The following is a 26,604-nucleotide window of genomic DNA, read 5'->3' on the forward strand; positions in this document are numbered from 1 at the left end:
AAGGAAGAAAAGAAGAACCCCTAAAAAAGCAGTAATTTCTTCCCGGAATATAACTACGAATGCAACTTTCATTTTATATATTTGTATTTTCATTCTTATTCAACTCCATTCTCACTTTCCCATTTTTCTAGTTCTTTTCTTCTCATTAGGGTTATGGTTGGGGTGTTGGGAACAGACCAAATTGTAATAACATTATCTGATCATTAACACAAGCATCTTGTAAATGGCACCTGCCATCTACTTTTGCCTCTCCCGGCAACCAGCCTCACAAAGCTGTTTAAAGCCATACATGAGAAAGCAACTAAAACCTCAAATCCAACACGCAGTGACCGAACTATCAAAGAGAGGAGCGCTGAGAATCAGTATGGACTTCCAAAATGGTTGGTTAAACTCTCCGGACGAATTGGCTCACCAGTGAAAGGGTCAAATTTGTAAGGTTCACCTGTAAAGGGATCAAACCTTACTTGGGGTCGGCTGGGTTGACGATCAGTAGCACCTGTAAGCTGAGAATCCAATCCAACTGTGCCATAAGGTGTAGAAGACCCTGGTGTTCGGTGCAACAAGGACGGACTACTTTCCTCCAATTTTACATAACCTGCCCGACTAGATAAAGGATAATCTGAAAGCAGTGAGGAATATCGAGATGTGTAATGGTCATACCTGCAAGGAACCAACTTGGATAAACAAAACTATGGAAAGAAGCTGCTTATTATCAACAGAAATTAAAATTAGGCTAAGGACACAACACACAAGACGTTTAAATACACTTCTTCATTGGCTAACCAGTAGTTAAAAAGGAGAGAAAAAAAAAAAAGAAAAAATCTCAAGCTATAAGATGGTAAAGAGAGAGAGAGACAAAGATATGTTTAATATAGTCGTTGCTTTGTGAGGCCTTAGTGTCACTGTATGATGATAGATCTAGCATGGAAAGTTTTGAGTTTGTAATTTTTATTTATTTTGAGTCTCGAGTCATTTGAAGATTGTTAGTGACATGAGACAATAGCCCACAATCACATTGTTAACCTGAAGATCTCTGAAGGCCAAAGAACCTCTCATATCTTACATGCTAGATCAGGAAATTTGCATTACCATGTTTAGTCCCTTACAATATTTGTTTTGGAATGTTAAGATACTGTTTTAAAAAAAATTAGATTTGTTTTGAAATGGTTCAAAGAATTTTTCAATTGTTTTTACCCAAACTATGCTGTACTATGCCGGTCAGCATCAATTGTCAGGATTTATAGCACCGGCATTCAATGCTCAAGTGAGGTGGGTAACTAGACATGCAAATACTGGGCCCAAGTATTTAGCGCCACAAAGAAGTGAGAAACTAGCTACTCAAATTGAGCACCAGTTCTCAGATTGACAGTTCCAAAAATATCTAATTCTAAAGCATGTCTTGCATTGATTCAACCTTCCCTAAATCATTCCAATTCAGTTTCCAAGTTCAAAAACGTAAGGTTTTGGTTACACATACAAGTTCGCATATAGATATATTGTTTATGATTTTGAGAGAGTGATGCATGAGAAAATAAGAGAACTTGTGAGAGACTTTTCTTCATAAAGATCTCCCATATTTCTAAAGTTTTTTAAAAAAATTCTACAAGAAGTTTTTTATTACAAGCATACATAATTAATGAGTACACTTGTGGGGTTGAGACTTCCCTTGCTTATTGATAAGATAGTCTCAAGCAGCATAAACGAGATTGTAAAGGCTTGGACAATTAGAATAGGACAAACAATCACTGAAAATGGCAAGGATGGATCACGTGGAAACAGATTCATTAAAGGGAAAACTACACTTAAGTAGATTTAGGAGTTAGGAGCCTTAAATAACTTAATTTTTCAATTTGGTCGAGTTAAGAAAAATAATTACATCTGCATTAAAAACTATTATTTAGGTCGAAAATACCCTCCAAACTCTTACTTCAAAATACCAAAATATCCTTCCTAAATCAAATAATTCTTTCATTCATGAAATTTAGAAAAACTCGATTTTTTAATTGACTTTCAACTTGGCATTTTTGCATATGGTATATATATAACCAAAATAAATAAAATAAAAAACAACATATATATATATATATATTATAAATTTTGTGCAAAAAACTATAGCAGTATCTCTTAATCTATATCGGTTCAAACCTGCAAATGTCAATTTAGAAATATACAAATAATTTAGTGGAAATTCATTATATATAGAATTTTATTTTTCGGTAAGTGGAAATTCATCCTATATATATATATATATAATTTTATGTGCACATAACTTTAACCATATCTCCTAATTCATACCAATATAAACCTGCAAATGTGAAAACTTTCATATGAAAAAATATATATACATATATATACATACACTACACACGCAAGGGAGAGGGAGATCATGAAAAAATTAAATGGTTGCTTCAGCAAATGGTACACCAGCAATCATTTTTTTTATTTACAAAACAAGTGTAATTAATTGAGCCAAAATATTGATGATCATCTCAAGGCATGCACCGCAGCAAAGACGATTTATATATTCTTGAGTTTAATTATATTTTTCTTTTTGGGGACTAATCTTTGATTGCCCCATTTTTTACTATATTGAATCTTTTTTATTATATGTATAAGTTCTCGTGTGTATATATGAAAGTTGCAGTAATATGGTTCAAAGTTAAAGGAAATATCTTATTTTCCTAAATTTTTCAAGTAAAGAAATTATTTTAAGAAAGTACTTGATTTAAGGGGAATAATTTTTAGTATTTTGGAATAAGTGTTTGGAGAGGTATTTTGGACTTAAACAATAGTTATTCATGCATATGTAATTATTTTACTTAATTTAACCAAAGTAAAAAATGAACTTTTAAAATAGACCATTTTGTTTTTTAATGCTCCTAACTCTATGTAAGTGTAGTTTTCTCTCAATTAAAAGACAACATAGCTCAAGGATGAATTGCCTAGGGTAAATTTTGTTCGGACTTGGTTCAATCAATGAGTGGTTCTAGGTTAGTGCAGTAGAAAGGTAAGGTTGTACTATTTTGACTCCTTAGTGCATTGTTCTCTCTGCACTAGATCATGTGTCCATAGTTGTTTGCTTGATTGTGTTATTTTGCTTTATATCTTGTAAATTTATTTGATTTGAGTTTGTGTTCAATAAAACAAAGGGAGCATAAATTAGAGAAAAACTAGAAAGGGATCTATTCACCTCTTCTCAAAGCCTAATGTCTATTGAAAATGTAAATCAAGCCAAGTATAAAAGAGGATTTTGGGACCGCAGCTTGACTTTCCAACTCTATGACTAAACAGTCATCCCATAATTGTCTTAATTATATTAAGTCTATGATTTCAAATACATGAAAGCAAAGGGATGAACAAGGATTGCAGATGTTTACATCTTTGCACATTTATTGGATACAACTTTACTATTTTTCGAGTAGAGGTTCAAGTCTACATTAACCTTTTTTCCACTATACTATACTTCTATTGGAGTCGAGGGATAATCTTTACTCTTGTATAATATTAAAGCAGCAACCATCATTTGAAGCTTCAAATTTGCGACATCAAATTAATTGTTTACTCAACTTAATTCAACAATGCCTTGACCCAACTATATAGAGTTGTTTACTTGATTCAAGTTTCGCCCTGCATCATTTTAATTGTTTCAAGACCTTTTTTAAAAAATTAAAATTAAAAATCATGTTAATCTACAAGAAAGTGAATACTTTAAATTGGAGGATTTTTTTCTGAAATGTCAAACATATCTTGAGGATCAAAGTATTACCATATTGTCAAATTTATAAAATACTCGGAAAATACTATTAGATGGCAACCAGAGTAATACAGGCAACAAAAGTCCATCACCTAGTGTTCTCCTTATGGGTCGAGGGTGCTGGGAAGAATGGAAGCTCTATAAATCTAACATTTGAAATTACTACTAGCTTTTACGACTGCACCAAGCAAGGGTAAAGCTCGGACTGCATAATACAATTTAAACTAGTTCGTACAGCACAAAAATTTCTTTTATTTTCTTGTCAAATATATTTTACTGAGAGACCAATGGGAGTGAAATAAACTATATGAGCAGGAGACTGAATATATAAAAAGCTAACCTGCTCATAGTTGAGCTTACACGAGAGGAAAGAGGATCGGCAGCTGGCACAGGAACTCTACTATAAATGCTGGACAGTTTTGATTCCATAAAGGCAATATCCCCTATTCTTGACGTATTTGAAGTTTGTTGATTGAGTCCCAGATTATCAACCTGGTGCTGTACCCGAGACTGATTTTTAGTACAAAAAGTATTTTACTTATATCATTACAACAGGTAATATAGTTGGAAGCATTATTATGTTCACATTCATGGAGGAAAGAGATTTACCCTAGAAATTAACCCAGCAAGGTATGCTCCCTTATTAAGCCTATCTGCCCCTGATAACATGAACTACAAAGAAAGATAAAGAAAGAAGAAATCATGAAACAAAAATTACGAGCATTGGCATCAGGTATTCAATTTGCCAACGAAGGCGTTAAAATATAGGAGCAACCTCAGTAAGAATTTTAAAGGAAAAATTTGGAAGGAGATGTAACTATGCTAGACCTGATCAAGGACAGATATAGCAGTAGATTCAGGTAGTTCCTTGAGGCTGGTTAGACATTGAATATCCATCTGCCAATAAAAAAGATCAAAATTTAAGTAACTACAGAATAACTTGTTGAACTGGAGATAAATGTAAGCACAATCACATGCAACTGCATATGGGCTACAACCTGGTAGATATGGCAATTTCCAGGAAGAAAAAAAAAAAGGGAAAGGGGGGTGGGGGTGGCAGTGTGGGCAAGATATGGCACAAAGGAATGCCATCAATTGAAATACAAGTTCTTTTAGGACTTACATCAAATCGAGTAGCAATACCAAGCCGTAAGATTCGGAGTAAACGCTCTTTAACAGCCACAGGCAATGAGACTACAGCAGCTTCATATGGATCAGTAACCACAGGCTCCTGGCAGTAAAATAAATAAATAAAATTAATAGCAGAACACTGTGGCATGTAGAACAAAAACAAAAGGCAACAGAAAGGCATCCAGCAGAAGATAGGTAGTAACATTGACCGCCTAGGGCCATTGAAATTATTAAGAGGAGAAACTCAATTCTCGAACAGAATAAAGTACTGCTGACTATGAATGTCCCTTGATGCAACTTTTATTCTCTCTTTTTTTCCCTTGATATGTAATGTTGATGCAACTATTATTAATACAAACCTACAAAATAAAGAAAAAAAAAAAAAATAACCAACCAAAATACATCAATTTGATCTTCCACTATTATGAACCATTCGATATGTAAATGCTTTTATTTCGTTCAAATAGACGTTACTATAAGATAAATTACCACAGAATTATGTTACTGTGTCAACTAATTCAACTATTATTAAATTAAAGTGACTAATGGCGTTACAAGAATCTAGTTATTCTTTAAATAGGCAAATACACCATAAAATATCAGGGAAACATAGAAATAGCATTTAACTTGCAAGCACACCTGCAACTCATCACGCCGAGTGACAATCTTTAAAATCCTTCAATTAGCCAACATTCCCCACAAAAAGAACATAATGGTAGACTCTATCAGAATTAATAGTGGCGTGCTTAATGTACAGAAGTTGAAACCGTTTGTAAGTATTTAAGTGCAAAAACTAAAGGCAATATTTTTTAAGTAGAACAATTTAGGGTCATGAGCTTTGGGGTGAAGATTCCAATCTTTTCATCATCGGATCTGATGTCATTGAAATCGCCAAAATTCCTCAGAACGTGCCAATACTCAGCTCCCAAGAAAGTTAGGCGTTAATTGGTTGACCGGCAGGATCTCGTAATCCGGCCGAACCCCTTAATTAACAGAACTTTTTCCGAGCTTGGATTTTTATTAATTAACAGGGGAAATCATTGCACCAATCAATGTAGAGTTTTGGGGGCTGAAACTGATTATAAGTATTAAGTGCATAAAACTAGAGGAGGGGGAGCAGCAAAAGAAGATGATGATGAAAAATCAGAATCCACAAATAAGTCCTAGAATCCGTTAGGATTTATATCGACAATTATGGTTGCATCACAAAATCTCAAATTGTTTCAGATGCTTTTGAGTTGGGGTTCTTACTAGGAGATTGGAGTTTCAAACATCACCTCTATCAGGTCCATAAAATTGTCAAAAAGGAAATAGTTCAAAAAAATAAATAATTAATTACTTGAAAGAGTAAACTGGTTTACACAGGCTGTTGGTCACTCCATCTCTAACTAGGACATAAATACAGACCCAATTAGAATCTCGGGCAAATACTCATATATCTCATCTAAACCAACTGAGACCATAAATACAGACACAATAACATAAATTGACCCAAAATAACACCCATTAAGCACCACTGCACCCCATGTCCAGTAGCTTTTATGATTACAAAAGTATACTTAATCCTATACAATAAGAAAACACAAAAAACTGAACCAGTATAATGGACTTGGAGAACATAAGATATTTCTTTTTTCTTGATAAGAGAGGACGTAAGATCTGACATATAATGGCTAAACTTAGGAGTTGTTTGATGAAATTTTAAAGTGCTAAAACATAAATTAAGAACTTTTTTGGTGCTTTTTTAACATTTTAGTGTTGAGTGTTAAGTGAAGTCTCCGTCACTTAAATTTTTATCCTATTTTCAGTGGCACTTGTTCTTTTAAGTAGTATCCTTATTGCGTTATCAAGCGCACTTAATTAAATAAGTATTGAATCTATTCTGAATTGGGTTATACAGTACCTTAATCACAGGGAAACTACTTTTTTAACTTTTTAGTGTTCAGTGTTAAGTGAAGTCTCCATCTCTTCAATTTTTATCCTATTTTCAGTGGCACTTATTCTTTTAAGTAGTATCCTTATCGCGTTATCAAGCGCATTTAATTAAATAAGTGTTGAATTTATTCCGAATCGGGTTATAAGACATACCTTAATCACAAAAGGTCCCATTTAGGACCAGCCTAGGACTCAAACTGAATGGTCCTTGTGTTTAAATGTAAAATTTCGGTCCTAATGTATGTGAACCATGTAAATCCTTGTGTTTAATAAAATTGAGTTTTCTTTTACGAAATTCCAACACCATTCAGGGTAAAAAAAAAAAAAAAAAAACATGTAAATCATTGTGATTTTTCACATTAATTTTTATGTACTTTTCCACTTAATTTCCAAGTGCCAAACTAATCTTGAAATGAAAAAAAGCTTCTGCACACCAACAGTTCAATTACTAAGGCCCCATTTGGGGGAGCTTCCTGAAGCCTTGAAAAGTCCTTCCAGGTTTCAAAATTCCTTTTAAAGGCCCCATTCAGGGGATCTTCCTAAAACCTTCAAAAGTCCTTCCAAGTTTCAAAATTCTATACAAATGTAAAGTACTTTTTCCGGAAGCCGGAGTGATAAAGGAAGTTCATTTCAAAGAAGTAAAAAAAAATATGTTAGTTTTAGGACCTCCGTTTAGGAAGCCAGATTTTCTTTCCAAGTAAAAATTGTTATTTTACTAATTTGTCCATGTGCTACTCATGCATTGACAAGATTGCCTATTATTTCAAAATATCCAAAAAGCCATCACAATCATATAAATTGTGGGAAATTCCTTGCCGACAGCCATCATGCAATTTACCTCTATTTTTCAAGGTTGATTCAATATATTATTTCATTGATTTGTATTGACTAGGATGACTTTTGTTTACTAAGCTTTCTTAACCTAGAACTAGGGTTTATTATGTCTTTCATCTATATATTCGCTATTTCAGTGCTTTTATTCTTTTATTTCTTGTCATTTAGTGTTAGGGATGGCAATTTCCTCCAACCTGCGGGTTTTCGCCCCAACCCCACCCCTAATGGGGTGGATTTGGTGTTCCCCTAAATGGGATTGGGATGGATATGGTAAAATAATTGAAAACCCGAAGCAGGTTTGGAGCAGAGGCGGATTTAGTGATGAGCCCACCCCGACTCCGCCCTGATTATATATGTACATTTTAATTTTTTTATATATATAAAATATATATTTAATATTTTTAAGATTCTTGTTACTTTGCTGGAAGTGTCCGTTAATATATTAATATTTATTATTTAATAATTTAAAAGTTATATCAACTTATTTATCAGTCCAATTTGAACACATTGGGCTAGTTATTTTTTTTACTACATAATAAAAGTGGCATAACCCAACCCGCCCCCACTGCGCCCCACAATTAAACAAAGTGCATGGGGCAGAGTCGGTATTTTGTCTAACAAAGTAGAAGCGGGGATGGTATAACAATTACAAACCCGTTTCGGAGTAGGGGCGGAGTTGATATGACAAATTTTCTAAAGAGACGGAGTAGGATTTAGCCAAACCCGCCCCAACTCCGCCCTTACTCCGAAAACAAGTAAGCACATGTTCCCTGGTAAAACATATTTCTTATTTCATATCCGTTTGATACAGATTTGAAAATTAGTAACAAGAATAATTGCTAAAACTAAAGGATAATATTGTCATGTAGAAATTATTCTACTTCATCATCAAACGTAATTTATGCAAGTAGAATGACGCTTTGTTTTAAAATTTAATTTTTAACATTGTCTTTTCAAATTCCTTCGAACGAAGTACTTCTGTGAAGGCCTTTTGTGAAAGCACTTGTGGTGTTCGAAAGCTCAGCCAAATGGAGTATAATACGACAGAGACGTGATGCCAAGTATTAACTAATTAGCTAGAATGTTTGGGAACACATCTTTGTACAACATGCTACATAGTTTTATAATGGTCTGGTTGAAACAAACCTAAATTCTCAAAAGCATAGTAATACAGAACACAGAAGAAAATTTATTTGGAAAACAAGAAATCAACCTGTAGTGAAATATTCACTTTTGGAGCTTTGGATTTAGAACCACAAGGGGGACTAGAGATCTGATCATCCCTTTGTTGGGAATAACTTGGAATTTTACTGGCTGGTTTGCTTTGAGGATCATCATAAGGTCGCTTCCGAGTTTTCTCTATAGGCCTTGCAACTTCCACCTATTAACATAATACGCGTCTGCCTTCAGAGAAACTCCAAGATATATTCTTAATTCACTGCAAATCGATGAGTTTAAAACATAAGGATAGTTGTTAGATTGAAATTACCACGAGCTTAAATGAAGGGCCCCCATTTGGTCCTTGGACTGTTTTTCCATTCATTTCCTTGATTGCAATATCAAGGTCCTACGCACAGAAAATATGGAGGGTTAAAACATAATGGCATCCCCAAAATTGAGAATTAAGACTAAATTCAGTTGAAGAGATGCTGAAAGGAAAAAGATAAAAGAGTGAAAATAGAAGTAACATGCAACTTACTGATCGTAAAGCAAAGTGAATGAACCCGACTGGGGAGCGACTCTTCTTGGATAGCACCACTCTATCCAACTGAAAGATTGGCGATTTAAAGCAATAATTAATACTTAAACACATCATTATATATAAAGAAATCAAGATTGTATACCATCACACCTGTCCAAGAGGCTCAAATAACTCCTTCAGGTAATCTTCATCAGAATCTGTCGGAAGATTTCTAACAAATGCTATTTTTACCTGTAAAGTCCAAAAATGACCAATAAAATAAGCTACAGCTAACAGACTATAGAGAGAACCTGGGCTTTATATTTCAAAAGAATATGGATGGTTCACCTTAGCAAGTTCATCTGGATCGACTTCAGGTTCCTCTTCCGCCCACTTTACAACTGGATGACACTTTCCAGCAAGAAGAAACTCGGGTTTGGACCCTGCCCTATATGCTCGTGCTGCAGCCTGTGATTGAGAGTTTCCAAGGAGGGGGTTCAAAATTTCTAAAAGCAAGGATGGAATGATTGTTGATTTGATAATTCTCCACATGACTATATTAGCAGTAAAGATTGACTACTTGATGTAGAGTTCACATATTAAAGGCAAATTAGTTTGGTTGACAAAGATGCAAGGTTAATGCATCAATGCTCTAGATTTTTGGAGAAAAGAAGTGGTGAAGATAAAGTTATGAGTTACACAGATTCATTCAGGTTCAAATATTATTATTACCATTCTGCAAAATCGTGTCACTGTTGGATTAGATATTACATTTGTGGAGGGCTATAAAACTGATCTGAACAAGATACAGTTGTTAATAGGAAAAAGAACATTGATCTGAAATACGACATTTCAAATAGATATAGGCAGAACTGATCCAAAGGAAAATGGATTGTAACATCACATGACATAATTCAGCCCCAAGAGCTCTAAAAGGTGGAATAATAATTATCAATGATGACTAGAAATATGCATAAAAAGGACCAATCTGCTAATGAAGAAATCAAATTAGACGTTGGATATATCCGATTTATCAGTTAGTTATCCCTATTCAACTCTCAACTAAAACACTGAAAGATTGTTTAAAAAACTGCTAGGACATAGTAACAAGTTATGGCATATTTCACGGACGACTGTAATCAAATTGATAAAATTAGGTCATATTATTGAGTAAGTGAAATGTTTGCATGGGATTGAAGAGATGTAATTAAAGATTAAAGACATGCTGTCGGAGTGTTCCATCAGGTAATTCTTCAATGCATTAGAGTTGGGTATACGATGCTTATTTAGTTTTGTGGACCGGGCACAAGATCTAGTAGATCCCATTTAATGAATGATTTTAAGTTATTTTGACTAGTTTGGATTAAACATAAACTACAAAAATAACTGAAATTGATTGAACATAAACCAAAAGCTCTCAATTGAGAGAGCTTACATTCAACTGATCAAACTTTCACCATGAAGTTATGGATTGATTAAACTAAATCTGTGGACTGATCGAAATTCTATAAATAGTATTTAGTTATTAATTCTAAAACTACCTAGAAAAAATACAGACCTTAGCACACAGAAGAGCTTATTGTTAGTTTTTTGGTTGATCATTCTTAAAGAATTCATGTATCGGGTAAGAGAAACTATATTCTTGCAACTTAATCTTCTCAAAGACTAGTCCGTTGGCGTTTTTGCACATAACAGCAGGTGTTTAATGATCCATGAGAAGCTGAAAATGGATTTTGGGAAGAGGCGGATTGTGAGAAGCAACTGATGATGTGAAGATCAACAATTGAGCTTACAATGGGTGGTAATTAGGAGGTACGTCAAAGATGAATCAATAATAAGCAAAATAAAAAGCTCCTGATTTAAAGGAGAAATTTGTAACTATAGGTCAGACAGTAACTATCAAACGTAAAAGAAACAATTAGAAGGTGATCTAATCGCCCCTCTTGAAGTCTATAATATAAGATTCATACCATTTACTAGGGCGCTTCCCATATTTTTCACTTAAAAAAATGTTGAATTATGATCAGTGTTTCTACTACTTAATGATGCTAATCTGAAAGCAATAGTCTAATTTGAGATTGCACAAATCTTAGTTTAAAAAAAGTAGAGTGTACGAAACTAAGGTACTAGTGCGATAAATTGAGCACTGAGGGATCTATTATGTTCACTTAATAGGAAAAGAAGAAAATTTCAAATAACTTATGGTAGAGTAGTACTGATTAAGTTAACAATAGAGCCAAAAGGTGCAGCAGTGTCATGACAACATCAAGGATGAAGCCAACTTAAGAACACATCTGACATAAAGAGAGAAACAAAAGATCAGTAAGGAAACCCTAGATGGCAAGTGATTCATGAGAGACCCTGCACTAGTACCTCTAAACAAACAAGTGCAAGCGCATTATAAGTTCTCCAAAAACGGTGAGAAAAATCAGGGTTAATAGAAAGGAAAAAAAAAAAAACCATACACTGGGTCACATGGAATGGTGCGAATATGGAAAAAAGTGAACCGTGGCCTCAACAAAGAAAATGATAAATCTCCAAAGGAATTCATTGCATGAATTTGGAGAGAGAACACCTTAAATTGAAGAAAAGACTGTGACAAGAAAATAGCAATAAGATTAACTTTTCTCCCAAACGGTATGGAATGATTAAATCCCCCACCAAGTTTGGTAAAATTGTTGCAGCAATCGACATTATACACATTTGCCACATTACAGAACTAAACTAGAAGAAATGGAAACCGTTGATAATATTAGATAACTTAAACTTTTTACTTTCATATATTTCATTAATAAATAATAACTATGTAAATTTCAACAGATCATTTGAAATGGATTATCCAGAATTGTTCACATAAACTGTTTATTAATTGTCATTATAAGATTCACAGGATTTTATAATATCATATGAAGTTTGGAGTTCATTAAACCAAATATTAGCATCCAAAGGGCCAAGAACTTTTAAAATGATACCCAAGGGATTGATTATCAAATGGAAGCACGATGATTAGCTTATTGAAAACAAATAACTAGTGGGATAACAAAGGAACTTAATTTGGTTCCCATTGAAGTGAAAAGCACTTCCTCGTTAGCTATGTGTTTCTCTGGATTAAGTTGAATCAAATGGTTACTAGAATGGTTATACGAAAAGCAAAAGAATGCTACAGAAGAGAAAATAAAAAATAAAAAATTTTGATAAGTACTACAGAAGAGAAATTGATGTACCGAAACATAATTTGAAAAAAAAAAAAAAAAAAAGAAGAAGCCGCAAGGGTACCAAAAAACAGAACACATATAGATGGAATAAAATCCTTCCATATCTGAGGAAAATCAAATGTACAATAAAACGAAATGACTTATTGAACCAATCATGATTTGGATATAACATCACAAGCAAAGCAGAAGATCAAATTGTCTTGGAGAAAAAATAACATATTGAATGCCACAAGGACAATGAGAAATAAAGAGAATAAACACTATTTCAGATGGACAACCATGAGCTAGTGAATCATGAGATCCAATAATGGAATTAGTACAAATGTTTTATTGCACAAGGACATGTTCAGTGATTGAATTAATGCACCAGAATGCTTATTTGACAGATTGTTTAGATGGAATAGCCAGATAGAAATAGAAATTAACCAAATTATATGCCAAAAAAAAAAAAAAAAAAAACCTATAGAAACAAACTAAGACAGTTTCAAAGTTCAGAAAAATTTCAAAAATTGTTGCGAGTTACTATTGCAGTAAGGCATTTGTGATATTTTTAACATTTTATTTATCAAAAGTAAAATAATATAATATTTTAAATTAAATTTTAAGTTTTAAGTTTCTTTTTCAAGATTAACCCTTTGGAAAGCTTTTTAAGAAAATTTTGGATTCTTTTTAATTACAGAAGAGTCAAAAACGATGCTGGAACCAAGAATCAGAACCACGAATCAATCTGAGCTTTCACCCTGTACGATTTGAGAAGCAACAGGTGATTCATATTAATGCTACGAAGGAAGAATTCAAATATAGATTTATGAATTATAAGACACCAAGAACAAAAGGGAAGGCAACTTACAGCATATGACAAAAATTTCACAATGGCGAAACCCCTATTTTGTTGCTTTTGACCAAGACTCGTGTCTCCACTGCTCAAGGGCGTTGCAAGATCAACCGATACAACGTCTGGAAAAACCTATACAGCAAAAAAAATAAAAAATTACTCCCATACGGCCCATGTAAAATTTTGTAAAAATTCATATGCAACTAAAATGCATACCTGGCGTATTATTTTATCAAAATTATCTGCACTCCAATCTGACAAGCAAGAACAGAACCAAATAAATATGTATTGGAGGTGAAAAAGAGAAATGAAGCACAAGTGTGTAAATAACAGTGAAAGAATGCATTGCTCGACATGAAAAAGGAAAAAAATTAATGTCTTTTATTATAAATAAAAAAATAAAATAAAAGGAAAAAAGAAAGAATGGAACAACCCATTATCAAAAATAGGAAGTACAAAAGAAGATTAGATTTTCTCAGGACAAATAAGAAACAAATAATCAACAAAGAAGAGCAAACAACAACCTCATGAATACAAGAAGCGGATTTTTGTTTCAATAAAGAGAGAGAGAGGGACGGAGAAAGAGAGGATGGACAATTAAAAGATACCACTCGAGTAACACCCCATTTGGCTTAGAGGTCATAATTAGAATTGGTTCAACGTTGCACACACAAATGAGAAGTCCTTAGCTGAGCAGACAAGTAACCCATCACTTTAGTTATTGCTCTGACATGCAAGCAAAGAATTTCCAAAATACTAATCAAACAATGCCTGGCATTTGGAAATGTCCCTTGGATGCTATAAATTGCAATATATTTAAATGAAACCAACCTTTATGAAGGTTCCCTAAAAACAAAGAATCCTTATTTGTTGATGGGAGAACACCGATCTTTTTTCCCTCTAGCTGTGACACGAAAGCCCAAGAAGATTAATAACAGATTTGTTCTACATATCTTCTAAAGTGAAAGAAAAAAAAAAATGATTAATACAATCAAATTAACATATGAGAATTCAACAATTTTAAAAAAAAAAATTAAACCTATCTAAACCAATTTCAGAGTGTGGTTTCAACAATTAACGAATTAATTCACCTTTGTCAAGTGATTTCAATCATTAATTGATCACCAGAACAATTTGCAGACTATTTTAGAAAGCCTAACCATTCACTAACTTCCTATATAATCCAATTTAATCCATAAGACAAATATATTCTTTTCTTGTACCTTCAATTATTCCTTCCTTTTTAGTTTGTCCTTAAAAACATAAATTATCTCAACACACCAATCCTTTTCCCAACTATCTGGGGTCAGCTACATGAATCCAATTTTTGCATTTTGCTTTACTAAAGCAACAGTCTAAACTATAATATCTTACTTACCATCTCTCTCAGCCCATGTCAGCTTTGATTTCTCCTCCACCAAACACCCCCCCCCCCCCCCCCCCCTTTCTTCCTTCTCCCCTTTTTCTCTTCTGCGGAGAAAAAAAATGGGAAAAACAATAAAAAGGTCCTCAAATAGACCTATGTTGAGCTACATCTTCCTCAAAGTTCTACTTTAAATGGCAGTCATTTAGATCCTTGTGAAATTTTACAACTACAACTTACTATTTTTCATGCCTTGATCACATTTTAAACCAACAAGATAGCTATACCTCATTACCTCAACAAGGAAGTGCACAGAAAATAAAAATAAAAATTGCAGAACACGATACTACAAAAATCTAATAACATGTCATGCAGAGCCCAATTTACTTTTATCTCCATTAAAGAAAAAGAAAATCAGAGCACTGCCAAATGAGAGAAATATAATGCAAACAAGATTACAAACCACAAATTATGCACAACCAAAGGTCTCACAAACCAAAAGTCTCTTCTCAAGTGACTAAAGCAACACTAGATTATAGCAGCGTGGCAAAATGCCACTATAGCATATGAGTGTGAATATTCTACCTTGCTAGAAAACTAGGTAAATTTTCTACAAGGGAGAGACCACGGAAAAAACAATCCTACACATGATACACCATATCTTTCATTTTAAATTAGTTAAGCAAAGTTTTGCCCTTAATAATTTTCTTTATCCTTTCCAGAAGAACTAATTTTGAAAAAGAGATTCGGGTGGTGTGTCATGTACTATGTTACAATGTTAGAAATATTATCGTCAGTAGATAGTGGCTACTTCAAAGAAGTTAGGCAACTAGCTCATACAGGTTGGAAAAGTTGTCACTTTATTTTCACCATGTTTCAAAGTTCATAATCCTTGGCACGCCTTGCAATTTGATCATTCTTATGCGGGAGAGGAAATTATGTCTCAACGAAAAAAATATTCATTTCATTTTTATTATAAAATTTATGACGTTAAGTAGGTCTTTCCAAATAACATGCCATCCATTTGCCTAATTTGTCATCATATGCCCTTACCATAAATCCAGATTTTTCTTTCACAGCTTTAACAGCGCTCTCTTTCATTGAAAACCTTACAAAGCAAAACCCCTGTAACAAATAAAAAGGAACACAAATTCTCAAATTGATTTAATGAAAAGGAACACAAATTCTCAAATTGATTTAATGAAAAAGATGGGGAAGCATAAATCAAAGTATCCAAAGCAAGGACAAGTAGGAAAAAATTATAATAAACTAAAACCTTTGAGTTGCCTCCCTGGTCCTTCATCATGCGTATTTCAGTGATTTCCCCACAAGTAGAAAATACCTGAAACAGAAGGAAAGGTAAAATAAAGAAAGCCTAGTAAATAGGTTGCAGGTTATTTGATTTAGAACTAACACCAACATTTTAGTATCTTTACCCACTTATCTCATTTTAAAAGAGAGAAGAAAACTTCAAGTGATTCATCATTTTCTTCTTCTACCCTTTTCTTAGGCCATTGTATCATAGACATTCATTTGGAAATTTAGAAGAATGTTTGTTATCTATTGTCATGACTATTAAAAATAATAATAATATTTGTACCATTAGATATATGTACGTAGAAGCATTACATATTTGAGACGGTGAAGACCCTCTATTGAGAACTTCCAAAATATGGTTGAACCGAACACTAGTAACAAAAGTCATAGTTCCAGTAGTTCTCACTATTATCATCTAATGTTTGAACTTTTATTGGATCAGTCGGAGATGCTGAAATAGACACACACACACACACACACACACAAGAACATTACAAGGAAAACCAGAGTATAGTTATTGACCTTCATATATATATTTATATATTTGTATATGGCCCATATGGGTAAATAATTAAGAAATAAAATTTATAACAACATAAAGAGTTAAGCTTAGCATAATTGTGGTAATGAAATATAATTATAGACAATGTACAGTAAAAGACAATAAACTTAAGAAAAAATTTATTGCCCGTCCAATTTCCTCCAACAAAGAGGCATTGACACAAGCAGCAGTGGTGATGGCTTGTGGGAAACTGGTGCCTCCTTAGCCTTTCCCGCTGTTTCCTCCCACTTGTGGGAGCTTAGCCAAGGGCCAACACACTGTTTGAGGTGTTAACAACCCTCATTCTCAACCCAACCTCTTTTCTTTCCCCCTTCATCTCTAAAACAAACACGAATAAGCCGTTCCTCCTTCCCTTCTTCCCTCCTTCTCCTATCCTTCCCTATATTTCTGACTCCTTTCATACAAATGCACACTTAAAATTTCATGAGTCATCCAGTATGATCAAGCAGTATCAGAGACAGATGAAACAAGGTGAATTACTAAAATAATTGCAAGTGCTAAGGGCATAATCTTGAAAAAGTCCTAATATTTTTTTTTCTTAGTTGGTACTCATACACATGTCTCACCTGAGGCTTGAACCCCTAACCTCCCTTTGGGAAGTAAGGGCCTTATACCGCTAGGCCACTGGCCGTTGGTTAAGTCTTAATATCACAGTATAACTCATTTCAAAAAATAACAAAAAGCAGCAATATATGAGCAGATGACAAACCTCGCGTATCTTGTTTTCAGTTGTTGTACGGGCCAGACCACCAACGAAAACCTCTGAACCTTTGGCTGCATGCTCTTCTCAACCAATAAAACATGAACCATTAGTAAAACAAAAGAGTCGACAATAAATACAAATTCACATTAATAATGCATAGTAAAAAAAATAGAAGCAAAACAAAAAGTCCATATATAAATGTAAGTATGTGTGTGTGAGGGGGCATAGAACATAGTTACTAGAATGTACATATATGTTAAATTAGCCAACTAAAAATTTTAGTCAGCTTGTTTCTGCTATAAGACTACTTATCTAGAATAGTTCATGGGAGTCAGAGCATGGATGGGAAAAAAAAATATTTCTTCAAAATTCAGTTGGATAACAATCTGTTTGCGGAAGAAGGTTACTAGAAAACACACACACACAACCTGTGTATTTATATATAGAGATAGAGAGAGACTTACGATGGTCCGTTGAATGATGATCTGGTGATTGGCTCATCTGCAAAAGCATGACAACATTGATCCAATAAAGTTATTAAGAAAAAATAAAAAAAGAAAAATAATATAGAGAATGTTATCAAAAAAGTAAAGACAAGAAGTCAACTCAGAGTAGGAGACAGTAAGTCACTAATTGTACCTTAACCTGCTAACATAGTTGGGTTTCATTTAATATGTTTCAAAAAAAAAAAAAATTAGAAACGGAGACCACTTTGGGTTTTGCTTTCAATTTTCTTTTGTGGGGTTCTTGAACATGCTAAAAACATCGATACATCTATACCAAATTTCAAGCACATTGCAAAAAACAGGGAGTGCTCCGACTCAGTGAGTGATAAAGAAACATTTATATGAACCAATAAACCTACTCAGCTGAAACCCAATAACGAAGAAAAATCTAAAAACAGTACACTGTACGAAAATTCTTGAGTTCTTTCGATGAAAATTTATTCCCTGGAAAGTCTTTCGTATAAAGATGAACACTTTAAACCATTTGATGCTTCCCAACATAAAACTTCAATTTTTGTCCCCTATCTAGGGAAAAGAACTCTGTAGAAATAACGAAGAAAAAAAATTTTGTTGAAAGAAAAAGACCATTGGATTTGATCTTTCAAATTAGGGTAAAGTTTTGCATGAATTAGAAATTACCTGCGCCATAGAGAAAAAAAAAAATTTATTGTAGGCACTTCGTATGAACGAATGTTCTCTATAGAACCGGAATAACGAAAACCCTAAAAACCAAGGTGGAGGAATCAGGGGAGTTTTGCATGATTATATGGTTTTGTGGATTGACTAAAATACCCTTTCTCGTGTAAAAACAGTGATTTGTCACACTCTTTTTCATTTTCCCCTGATACATGACATTAAAAAAATAATAATTTAAATCCAGCCAGCATGTCTTTTGAACTCACATACATAAATTTTTATTCGATCCAAATCATATAAATTTATTTACAATTCCAATTAGTTAGATTTATCGGGATTAATGAAAAATCGTTTGAAAATATAATCAATTGTCCATGAAATTAAGGTTTGAGTCTTGAAATTGGAATTGATAGAATTAAAAAATAATAATAATTCAAAAAATTAAACTAAATATTTTTTTCAATTCTAATTCCATTAAAGTCACTGTTATGATGGTAAAATCGTGTAGCAACCTACTATATTTTGGAATATAAATTGTTTTGAGTAGAATCATAAATTTATGTCGTTTTTCTCATAAATATTTATTTGAGCCTAGCAAATAAATTTAAGGTTCTTAGATATAAAGTAGAGCTCATTCAGCATAGTGTTGATAAACAAATTAATGGCTGTAAAAAAACATGTTATATTAGGTGTTTGAAGACACATTATAATAAGGAACTTTTCAAAATTAAATTATTTTTAAATTTATTTGATGATAATATTTTCAAAAACACTTTTATCGTTAATTTTACAGTAAGATGTACCATATTTGATAATAATAATTCCTATAAGTTGTTTTCGGGTAGAATCATTGGTGACAATAAATTTATGTTATTTTATATATATATATATTTATTCAAGTCTAGCAAATAAATTTTTAAGGTTCTTAAATATAAAGTAGAGCTAGTTCAGCATTGCGTTGACAAACAAATTAATGTTTGTTAAAAAAAAAAAAAAAAAACATGTTATATTTGGTGTTTGGAGTAGAGCTCGTTCAGCATAATGTTGACAAACAAATTAATGTTTGTAATAAAAATAAATAAAAAAACATGTTATATTTGGTGTTTGAAGACACATTACTATAATAAGTATTTTTAATAATTAAATTATTTTTTTATTTTTTTGATGATAGTATTTTCAAAAACACTTTTATTGTTAATTTTATCATAACATATTTGACAATAATAACTTTATAGATGAAGGAGTAAATTGTTTTTATAAAAAAAATAAATAAATAACAAAATTATTTAACAAAAAAGAGTTATCTAAAATATTTAAAATTGTGTATTAGGAATGCATAAATCACTATAAGTTATAAGATAAATTGCTAAATAAATAAATAAAGGGAAAAATACACCTAATTAGTGTTAAGGAGTCTTAAATAACAAATTAGACTATTTTAAAACTTTTTTTTCTTTTTCTTTTAATTATTATTATTTTTTTTTTTTTATGACGTGAGAACTCTCACAACTATTCGTTCTTTAGATTTGTAACTACCAGGTAAACCCCGCCTATTCACCCCGACCTCACAGTACAAATAACATTTTAAGTCAAGATGGAGGAGAATCGAATCCACACCCAAGTGATTAGATCTGGTTGTCTAACACTTAGAGACCCCTTCACAAACTCTGTCCTGGGGGTTTTTATTTTTCAATTTGATTGAATCAAATAAAATAACTGCAAATGCATCAAAAATTAGTATTAAGCCCAAAATATCTTCCAAGCCCTTATTATAAAATACTAAAATAACCTTCTTATAATCATATAATTCCAAAAAATAAAAAATAAATAAACTATGTAAACCTTGCTCAATATTAAAAGTTGATATTAAGGAGTTAAATTTATGTCCAAATCTGAAATTTTTAGTAGGTGTTAATTACAACCAAAAGTTTGACAATTATAAAAGTTGAAATAGATGGTATTAATTACTATAAATATAAGTTAAAGAGATGTAGTCCAAGATAAGGGGGTGATCAAGAATGTCATTTACATAATATGGTAAATACTTGGAAGATAAAAGGAAATTATACAAGAATTAATTTATGCTTAGGAAAAACATCCGCATTAGTTGTAGCAAATTTGGATGAATTCTTTGATCTATTAAGACAAATGACATATATTTACAAAAGTTTGCATATTTTTTTTTTATGACTAATGATACTTGCACCGATTTGTTGCACTTTGTTTCTGATTGGTTATTTATGCATAGTATATATAAGTGGAGGGTCCTACTTCTTTATTTATGCGATTTGTTGTAATGAATTGTCAAACCTATTTATTTTAATCAGATTATTTATGCATAAATAAATAAGTGGGTTACATGTTCTATTCATAAATAACTAATAAAAAACATTCGGTGCAACAAATCAGTGCAAGTATCATTACTCATTTTTTATATATAAAATTATATTATAATACAAAAGTTCTTGTCTAATAAAAAAGATGTAAACTATATATATGATTATAATAAGATTAGGAGAGTAACCTTATAGATGTCCTCTACTAAAGGACAAATCATTGGATCTTATCTCCTCCACATAAGTAAAAGATGAGCTATCATTATTTTTTGAACAAAAATCTTAGCGTGTTAAGGAATTTATTGAGCAATTTGAATTAAATGATAGGTCAAACTAGTTTTCAATTATCTATTTTAATATTATAAAATTATATAATTTTTAAAAAAATATTTTGATATTTTGAAATAAGAGCATAGAGGGCATCTTGGACCTTAAATTTAATAGTTCTTGATGCATTTGTAATTATTTTTCTCAATTCAATCAAAGTGAAAAATTAACTTTAAATAGAGACTTTTTTTTTTTTTTTTTTTGTTAAAAGGTAAGCTTTTAAATAGAGACTTCTTCCCTATAAATAAATATTTTTCTATTACAGTATGTTTTTGTAAATAATTGACAAATTACTCTCTAAATTATGCGGAGTAATAAATAAATAAAATAAAATTGTGCAGTTGACCTTTTTGCACCAGGTCAGCTTGCCCTCAGTGAAATAAAAAGTTATGGTACCTAAAAAGGAGGAAAAGCCTAATTAGTACTCCGTATATAATAGTACCAGCCTAATTATTCAACTCAGAAGTGGAAAACTAAGTTGGTAAGACAATTGTTCAATCCTAGAGATTGTAAGTGAATTTTGCAGATGCCTCTTCGACAGTCTGAAGGTGATGATTATAAAATCTGGGGCTTAACTAGTGATGGTCGATTTTTAGTAAAATTAGCATATAAAGTGGCCTTGCAATTGTGTAATAAGGGTCAGGACTATTCAACTTACATCAATCATTGTCAAGCAAGTTCCAGCAGCCAACCAAGTAGAGAGACCATTTGGAAGCAAATTTGGTGGCTACCAATTTTGAGGAAAATTCAGCTCTTCCTTTGGCAGTGCTACCATGAACGCCTTCCAGTATTGTCGAATCTAAAGAAGAGAGGTCTGGTTAATCAAGCTTCGTGTGTAATTTGTAGAGAGGAAGAAGAAACAATATGTTGTGCTCTTTGATTATCGTAGAGCTCAATTGGTTTGGAAACTTAGTCCCTTGTGGCTTCATTTCACAGGTAAGTACCAAACATGGTATATGAAATGGTGTGAAATGCAAAGCCTTTGGAAAGATTGTCATGAGGTTAATCGTCTTTTGAGCTTGGCATCTTTCTTGAGCTGGTAGATTTGGAAAGGAAGAAACAACTTGGTTTTTAATAAAACTGAATAGGATCTAGTAATGATTATGGAAAAAACTGTGAAACTGCTAATGTATCAGTGGTAATTTGTCGGAGGAAACCGCTAATGCATCGCCCACTGGTGGTGGTAATCCTCATACTAATAGTTGGATTAGTCACGCTCTTGGTAGATATTAATTGAATAGCTAACTGGTTATAGTGGGGTGGTTTGGTACTCCGTAATTATTGTGGATAAGCTGTTAAGGTGGCTACAGTATTTTATCAAGATGCAGACGGCGCAAATATTGCATAGGCTCTAGTATTCAGGGATGGTCTGAAACTTCTTGGTCAGTGGAGGTATTCAAATGTGGATGTTGAGTGTGATTGCCAATCAGTGGTTAACCTTACCCCTAAAAACCTTTTATGCCCAGTCATTATTCAAGATATCCAGTGTTTGATTCATCAAAGCTTGGGGTTTAAGTTGGTTTGGTGCCCACAATTATACAAGAGAGCAGCACATGAGGTGGGTAAATGGGCTCTTCATCAAAGTATAGGTGATTTGCATGGCAAGTGTGGCCTTCATGGATGTTGAATGTATTTCAAAAGGATCTTTTATCCTAGTATTTATAATATTGGATTAGGTTAACCAAAAAAAAGAATTATTGTTTATCATGTATGCATAGATATAATCATTGTTTAATAGACTAAAAATATTTAACTTATTTTTAAAATAATAGTAAAAAAAATATGTTTGCTAATTTAAATCCAACACAACGGGCCGCTGTTATGATGGTCCACGGCTGTTATATTTGAATCTGTCTAAAATATATAAGGAGATTTTCGACGTTGAAGTACTTACTAGTTCATTTCTTTTATTTTCCTTGCTCATTATTTTTAGGCCTTTTGGCACACAAGAAAGGTGAAACATTCATTCTACATAAAATCAAATAATAATTTAATTTATTTTTTTGGTATAGAAGACCTTCGAGGGCATCAAAGCAATTACTAACCATGCAATTGTAAACTATAATATTTATCAAAAATAGAAGTGTTGGTGTCCTTCTGATTGAAATAACTTTTGTGCATGATAAGTGAACATAAATAATACTATGTCCCAGCCAGTAAGCGAATTACAGTGGAGACCCACAAAAGAAAACTAAAAATTTTGTCCCTTGTAGGTCTGACCAAATTGCCAATTTGGAGGTGCAACGCCATTAGATTGCACCACCTTCCCATCACTGGTCGTCACTTTGAATGACAAGCTTTGCCCTACTAAAGGCACCCCAGTCTACCAATTCTGGCCCCAATTGCGATCCATTTGAATTCAACCCGTGCGAGACCCCTTAATTTTAACATCAACAACATCGCCATTACCTCCAACGTTGTACACCAACACAAGTGCCCAATACGGATTTCCTTTCACCTGGAACCTGATCCCTCATCTCTTGCTACACGAGATGCGACGATAGCGAACCGGGATGATCCCAGCACGGTAGTGCGCCAGCTTTACGAACATTGGCATTGACAGATCGAAGTGCTTCCGAGGTGGGTCGCACCATCCCTCTGCATTATTCGGAGGACAAAAGTTGGTTGCTGTTACTTTGACAGTACCGGGTTTGCACCATTGTGGATCATTCATACACTTGAGCTCAAAACATGCACCGTATCTCTGCCCATTTTTTAAGAGTGCCATGCTTAGGGCCGTTGTCTTGAGTCCATATCCTTGTTGGAATAGATCGCCATACCCACAAGCACCCTCTGTCAATAATCACATCCACCAAGATAAAATTATTGATTACTAGGTATTAATTATTATGATAAGTTGATAACCATGAAACATAAATAAATAAATATGTACCGGGATAGAAATAAAAAATAAAGATTTCAAAGCTACTGAGGATGCGGCAAGTGGCATGGGCCGGATATGGGTCGCGGAAACGAGATCGAGTCGAATGATTGAAGAAGGATTCATGTCAAAGCACCCTGGAGTGGGCCGAACGTGGGGGGTCCACCGAGGAAGGTCAAGCCCATTACAAGATCCAGCCCAGAAGGAAGAGAACTTTGGGCTATAAGCCCAATGTAATTGGTTAACTGCAAAAGAGGGTTATGGCCTATAAATAGACCATGACGGGTAGAAAGTAAGGAGAGGAAGCTAAAAAGAGAGAGAGAGAGAAAAAGTAAGGGGGAGAGAGATGAAACGGAATATTGTATCTTCAATTGGCGCCGTCTGTGGGAAACGAGGACGAAGATCAATTCGAGTCCGATTAGTACCTTATTAGCTCAATCGAGTTTGTGAATATGTAGTGTGACTTCTGGAAGTTGAATCCAGATCGGTGAGATTATAGTTTGCTCCGAGAGAATTCTTGATTATTGTGGATTCTGAGGCATTTGCTTTGAAAGGACGCAATTGCGATTTACTCAGTTGCAGCCAGATCCGATGAGTTTGAAGCTAGAAAATCAGATCTAGCAAACAGCGATCACGATTCGGTAAAGTTAAGCCCAGATCTAGCGGAGTTTGCATCGATAACGCTTAGATCTGTTTCGAAGTTCGTAATTCATGCCTTTGCTTCGATCCGGAATCATGATAGGGGGTAACAACTCTAATACGGTTGAGAACATCCAGCAAGTGAAACTCGATGAGTTGATGAACATGATCGAAGCTCTCCGGAGAGAAAATGCAGATCTAAGGAATGAAATACAACGTCAAGAAGCTCCAGTAATTCCACGACCACTTCTGGTAGGCGAAGAAGGTGCACATACCGATGCAGCACATCACGGTGAAGAGGTTGAAAACAATCTAGTTAATCCTCACCGCGAGGAAATCCGGCGAGACGGTCTGCCGCCAAATCTTCGTCGTATGGATGATCGTGAATGATCGATTCACATGGATCCACGGCGTGAGCAGATCAAGCGAAACGAAGCGATGACTTTTGATCCACATCAAGAAACGCTCAGCCGAGGTGAAACAACAGAGTTGATTCGTCAGAAAGCTATGCCTCCATGGCACAAGGACTTTGTTGAAGATAGATCATTCGATCCGACCTATCGGCCTTCCATAACGACGTTCGACTATCACAGCTCAGAGAGGAAATCAGTAGACCAGAGAGCAGCCGCGGGATTCCAGAGGGAGAATGAAGCACTCCGTTCAGCAGCTCGAACGGTGGATTCACCGTTCACCGATGAGATTCTGAATGCCCCGAGTCCTAGGAAATTTTCCATGCCTGTTTTCATTCTATTCGACGGAACGACTGATCCGATCGATCATGTGTATCACATCCAGCTGAAAATGGCTATAAACACTAAGAATGATTCTTTGATGTGCAAGTGCTTTCCTACGAGTCTAGTCGGACCAGCTCTGAATTGGTTCAAGAACCTGCCGAGTGGTTCGGTGGATAGTTTCCGAAGTCTGTGCGATCGGTTCATAAGCCAATACTATGGAAACAAGCATCCAGTGAAAGATATTTCGAGCTTATTCACAATGAAGCAACACGCTGAAGAGCGTTTCCAGGCTTTCCTAACCAGCTTTAACCTTACCAAGAGCATGGTTATTGAATGCCACCCTTCAATGGCAGTTCAAGCATTCATTCTGGCTATGAATCGTGGCACCCCGTTCCACACAAGTTTGGTGGTCAACACACCGAGGACTATGGATGAACTCAACGAAAGAGCTGATGGATTTGTACGCTTGGAAGAAGAAGAGGCGGCAAAAGCTCGGAAGACGTTCGTTATATCCACGGAAGAAAAGACCAAAGCAAAGATCAAGCAAAAACAGGTCCAACCGCAACGCTCCTCGTGGAAATCTGAGAAAAGGCCCAGAGAGGAAGAACTGATTACTCCACTGACAGTTACCCTAGCAAGACTGTATCAAGAAAATAAAGATAAGTTCCGACCTCCTTTACCAATCAGGCAACCTTTCGAATAGAGGGATCAGTCTAAACACTGTGCATTTCATTCTAATTTTGGCCACCAGACTAACGAATACAGGAACCTAAGGGGACAGGTAGAGATGCTGATAGCCAGAGGAGAGTTCGCAAGTTATATTCAAGGACCAGCGGTGGAGCAGAACCGGCCAATGGAGCATGTAAAGAAGAATCAGAAATCGAATTCTCACAACACGTAACCAGTTCGAGTAATTAATGCAATTCACGGTCGGCCAGAACCTGCTGAGGAATTAGATGAATTGCTTCGAACACGCCTTCATCAGGCACGGATGAAGAGAAGGATAGGTAGTGTAAACACTCTGCACCAGCAGAGCTCATCAACGCAGATAAAGTTTAACGCGACAGATTTGTTGCGTGTTCAGATCCCTTATGAGGACCCGCTGGTCGTAAGTTTGACAGTGGCCAAATGCTTGGTGCGCAGAGTTCTAATTGACCCTGGAAGTAGTGCGAACATCATGCCAAGAGATACATTCGATCGGCTCGAGATCAAACA

The 26,604-nt window shown here is 34.2% G+C and overlaps 2 protein-coding genes and 1 pseudogene across 5 annotated transcripts; 1 reads left to right on the forward strand and 2 right to left on the reverse strand.

Annotated features, from left to right (window-relative positions):
* Positions 1-165: 165 nt before the first annotated feature.
* On the reverse strand, positions 166-18,585 carry LOC132286910 (polyadenylate-binding protein, cytoplasmic and nuclear-like). 4 transcript variants are annotated; one of them, XM_059789338.1, is made up of 18 exons: positions 18,476-18,585; positions 17,795-17,831; positions 17,337-17,401; positions 16,025-16,090; positions 15,802-15,873; positions 14,217-14,289; positions 13,602-13,639; positions 13,401-13,517; positions 9,684-9,803; positions 9,507-9,587; positions 9,354-9,422; positions 9,144-9,221; positions 8,868-9,035; positions 4,878-4,985; positions 4,583-4,651; positions 4,364-4,426; positions 4,095-4,252; positions 166-660 (listed from the first exon to the last, which is right to left on the reverse strand). In XM_059789338.1, exons 1-18 carry the CDS (start codon positions 18,482-18,484, stop codon positions 360-362), a joined length of 1,692 nt encoding a protein of 563 aa, XP_059645321.1. In that variant the 5' UTR covers positions 18,485-18,585; the 3' UTR covers positions 166-359. The 4 variants fall into 4 exon arrangements, with proteins under 4 accessions (XP_059645321.1, XP_059645319.1, XP_059645322.1 ...); XM_059789336.1 differs by having other exon boundaries at positions 17,337-17,410; XM_059789339.1 differs by lacking the exon at positions 18,476-18,585 and adding an exon at positions 18,238-18,329.
* Positions 18,586-23,458: 4,873 nt separating this feature from the next.
* On the reverse strand, positions 23,459-24,201 carry LOC132282190 (expansin-A23-like; annotated as a pseudogene).
* An 892-nt stretch (positions 24,202-25,093) lies between these two features.
* Positions 25,094-26,092, forward strand: LOC132282191 (uncharacterized). Its single transcript, XM_059783806.1, has one exon. It carries the CDS (start codon positions 25,094-25,096, stop codon positions 26,090-26,092), a length of 999 nt encoding a protein of 332 aa, XP_059639789.1.
* Positions 26,093-26,604: the final 512 nt, after the last annotated feature.

This window comes from Cornus florida, unplaced genomic scaffold, assembly GCF_030987335.1.
Source record: "Cornus florida cultivar Cherokee Brave unplaced genomic scaffold, ASM3098733v1 CherokeeBrave_3.0.0_Hap2_Chr11, whole genome shotgun sequence".
NCBI classification, from domain to species: Eukaryota; Viridiplantae; Streptophyta; class Magnoliopsida; order Cornales; family Cornaceae; genus Cornus; species Cornus florida.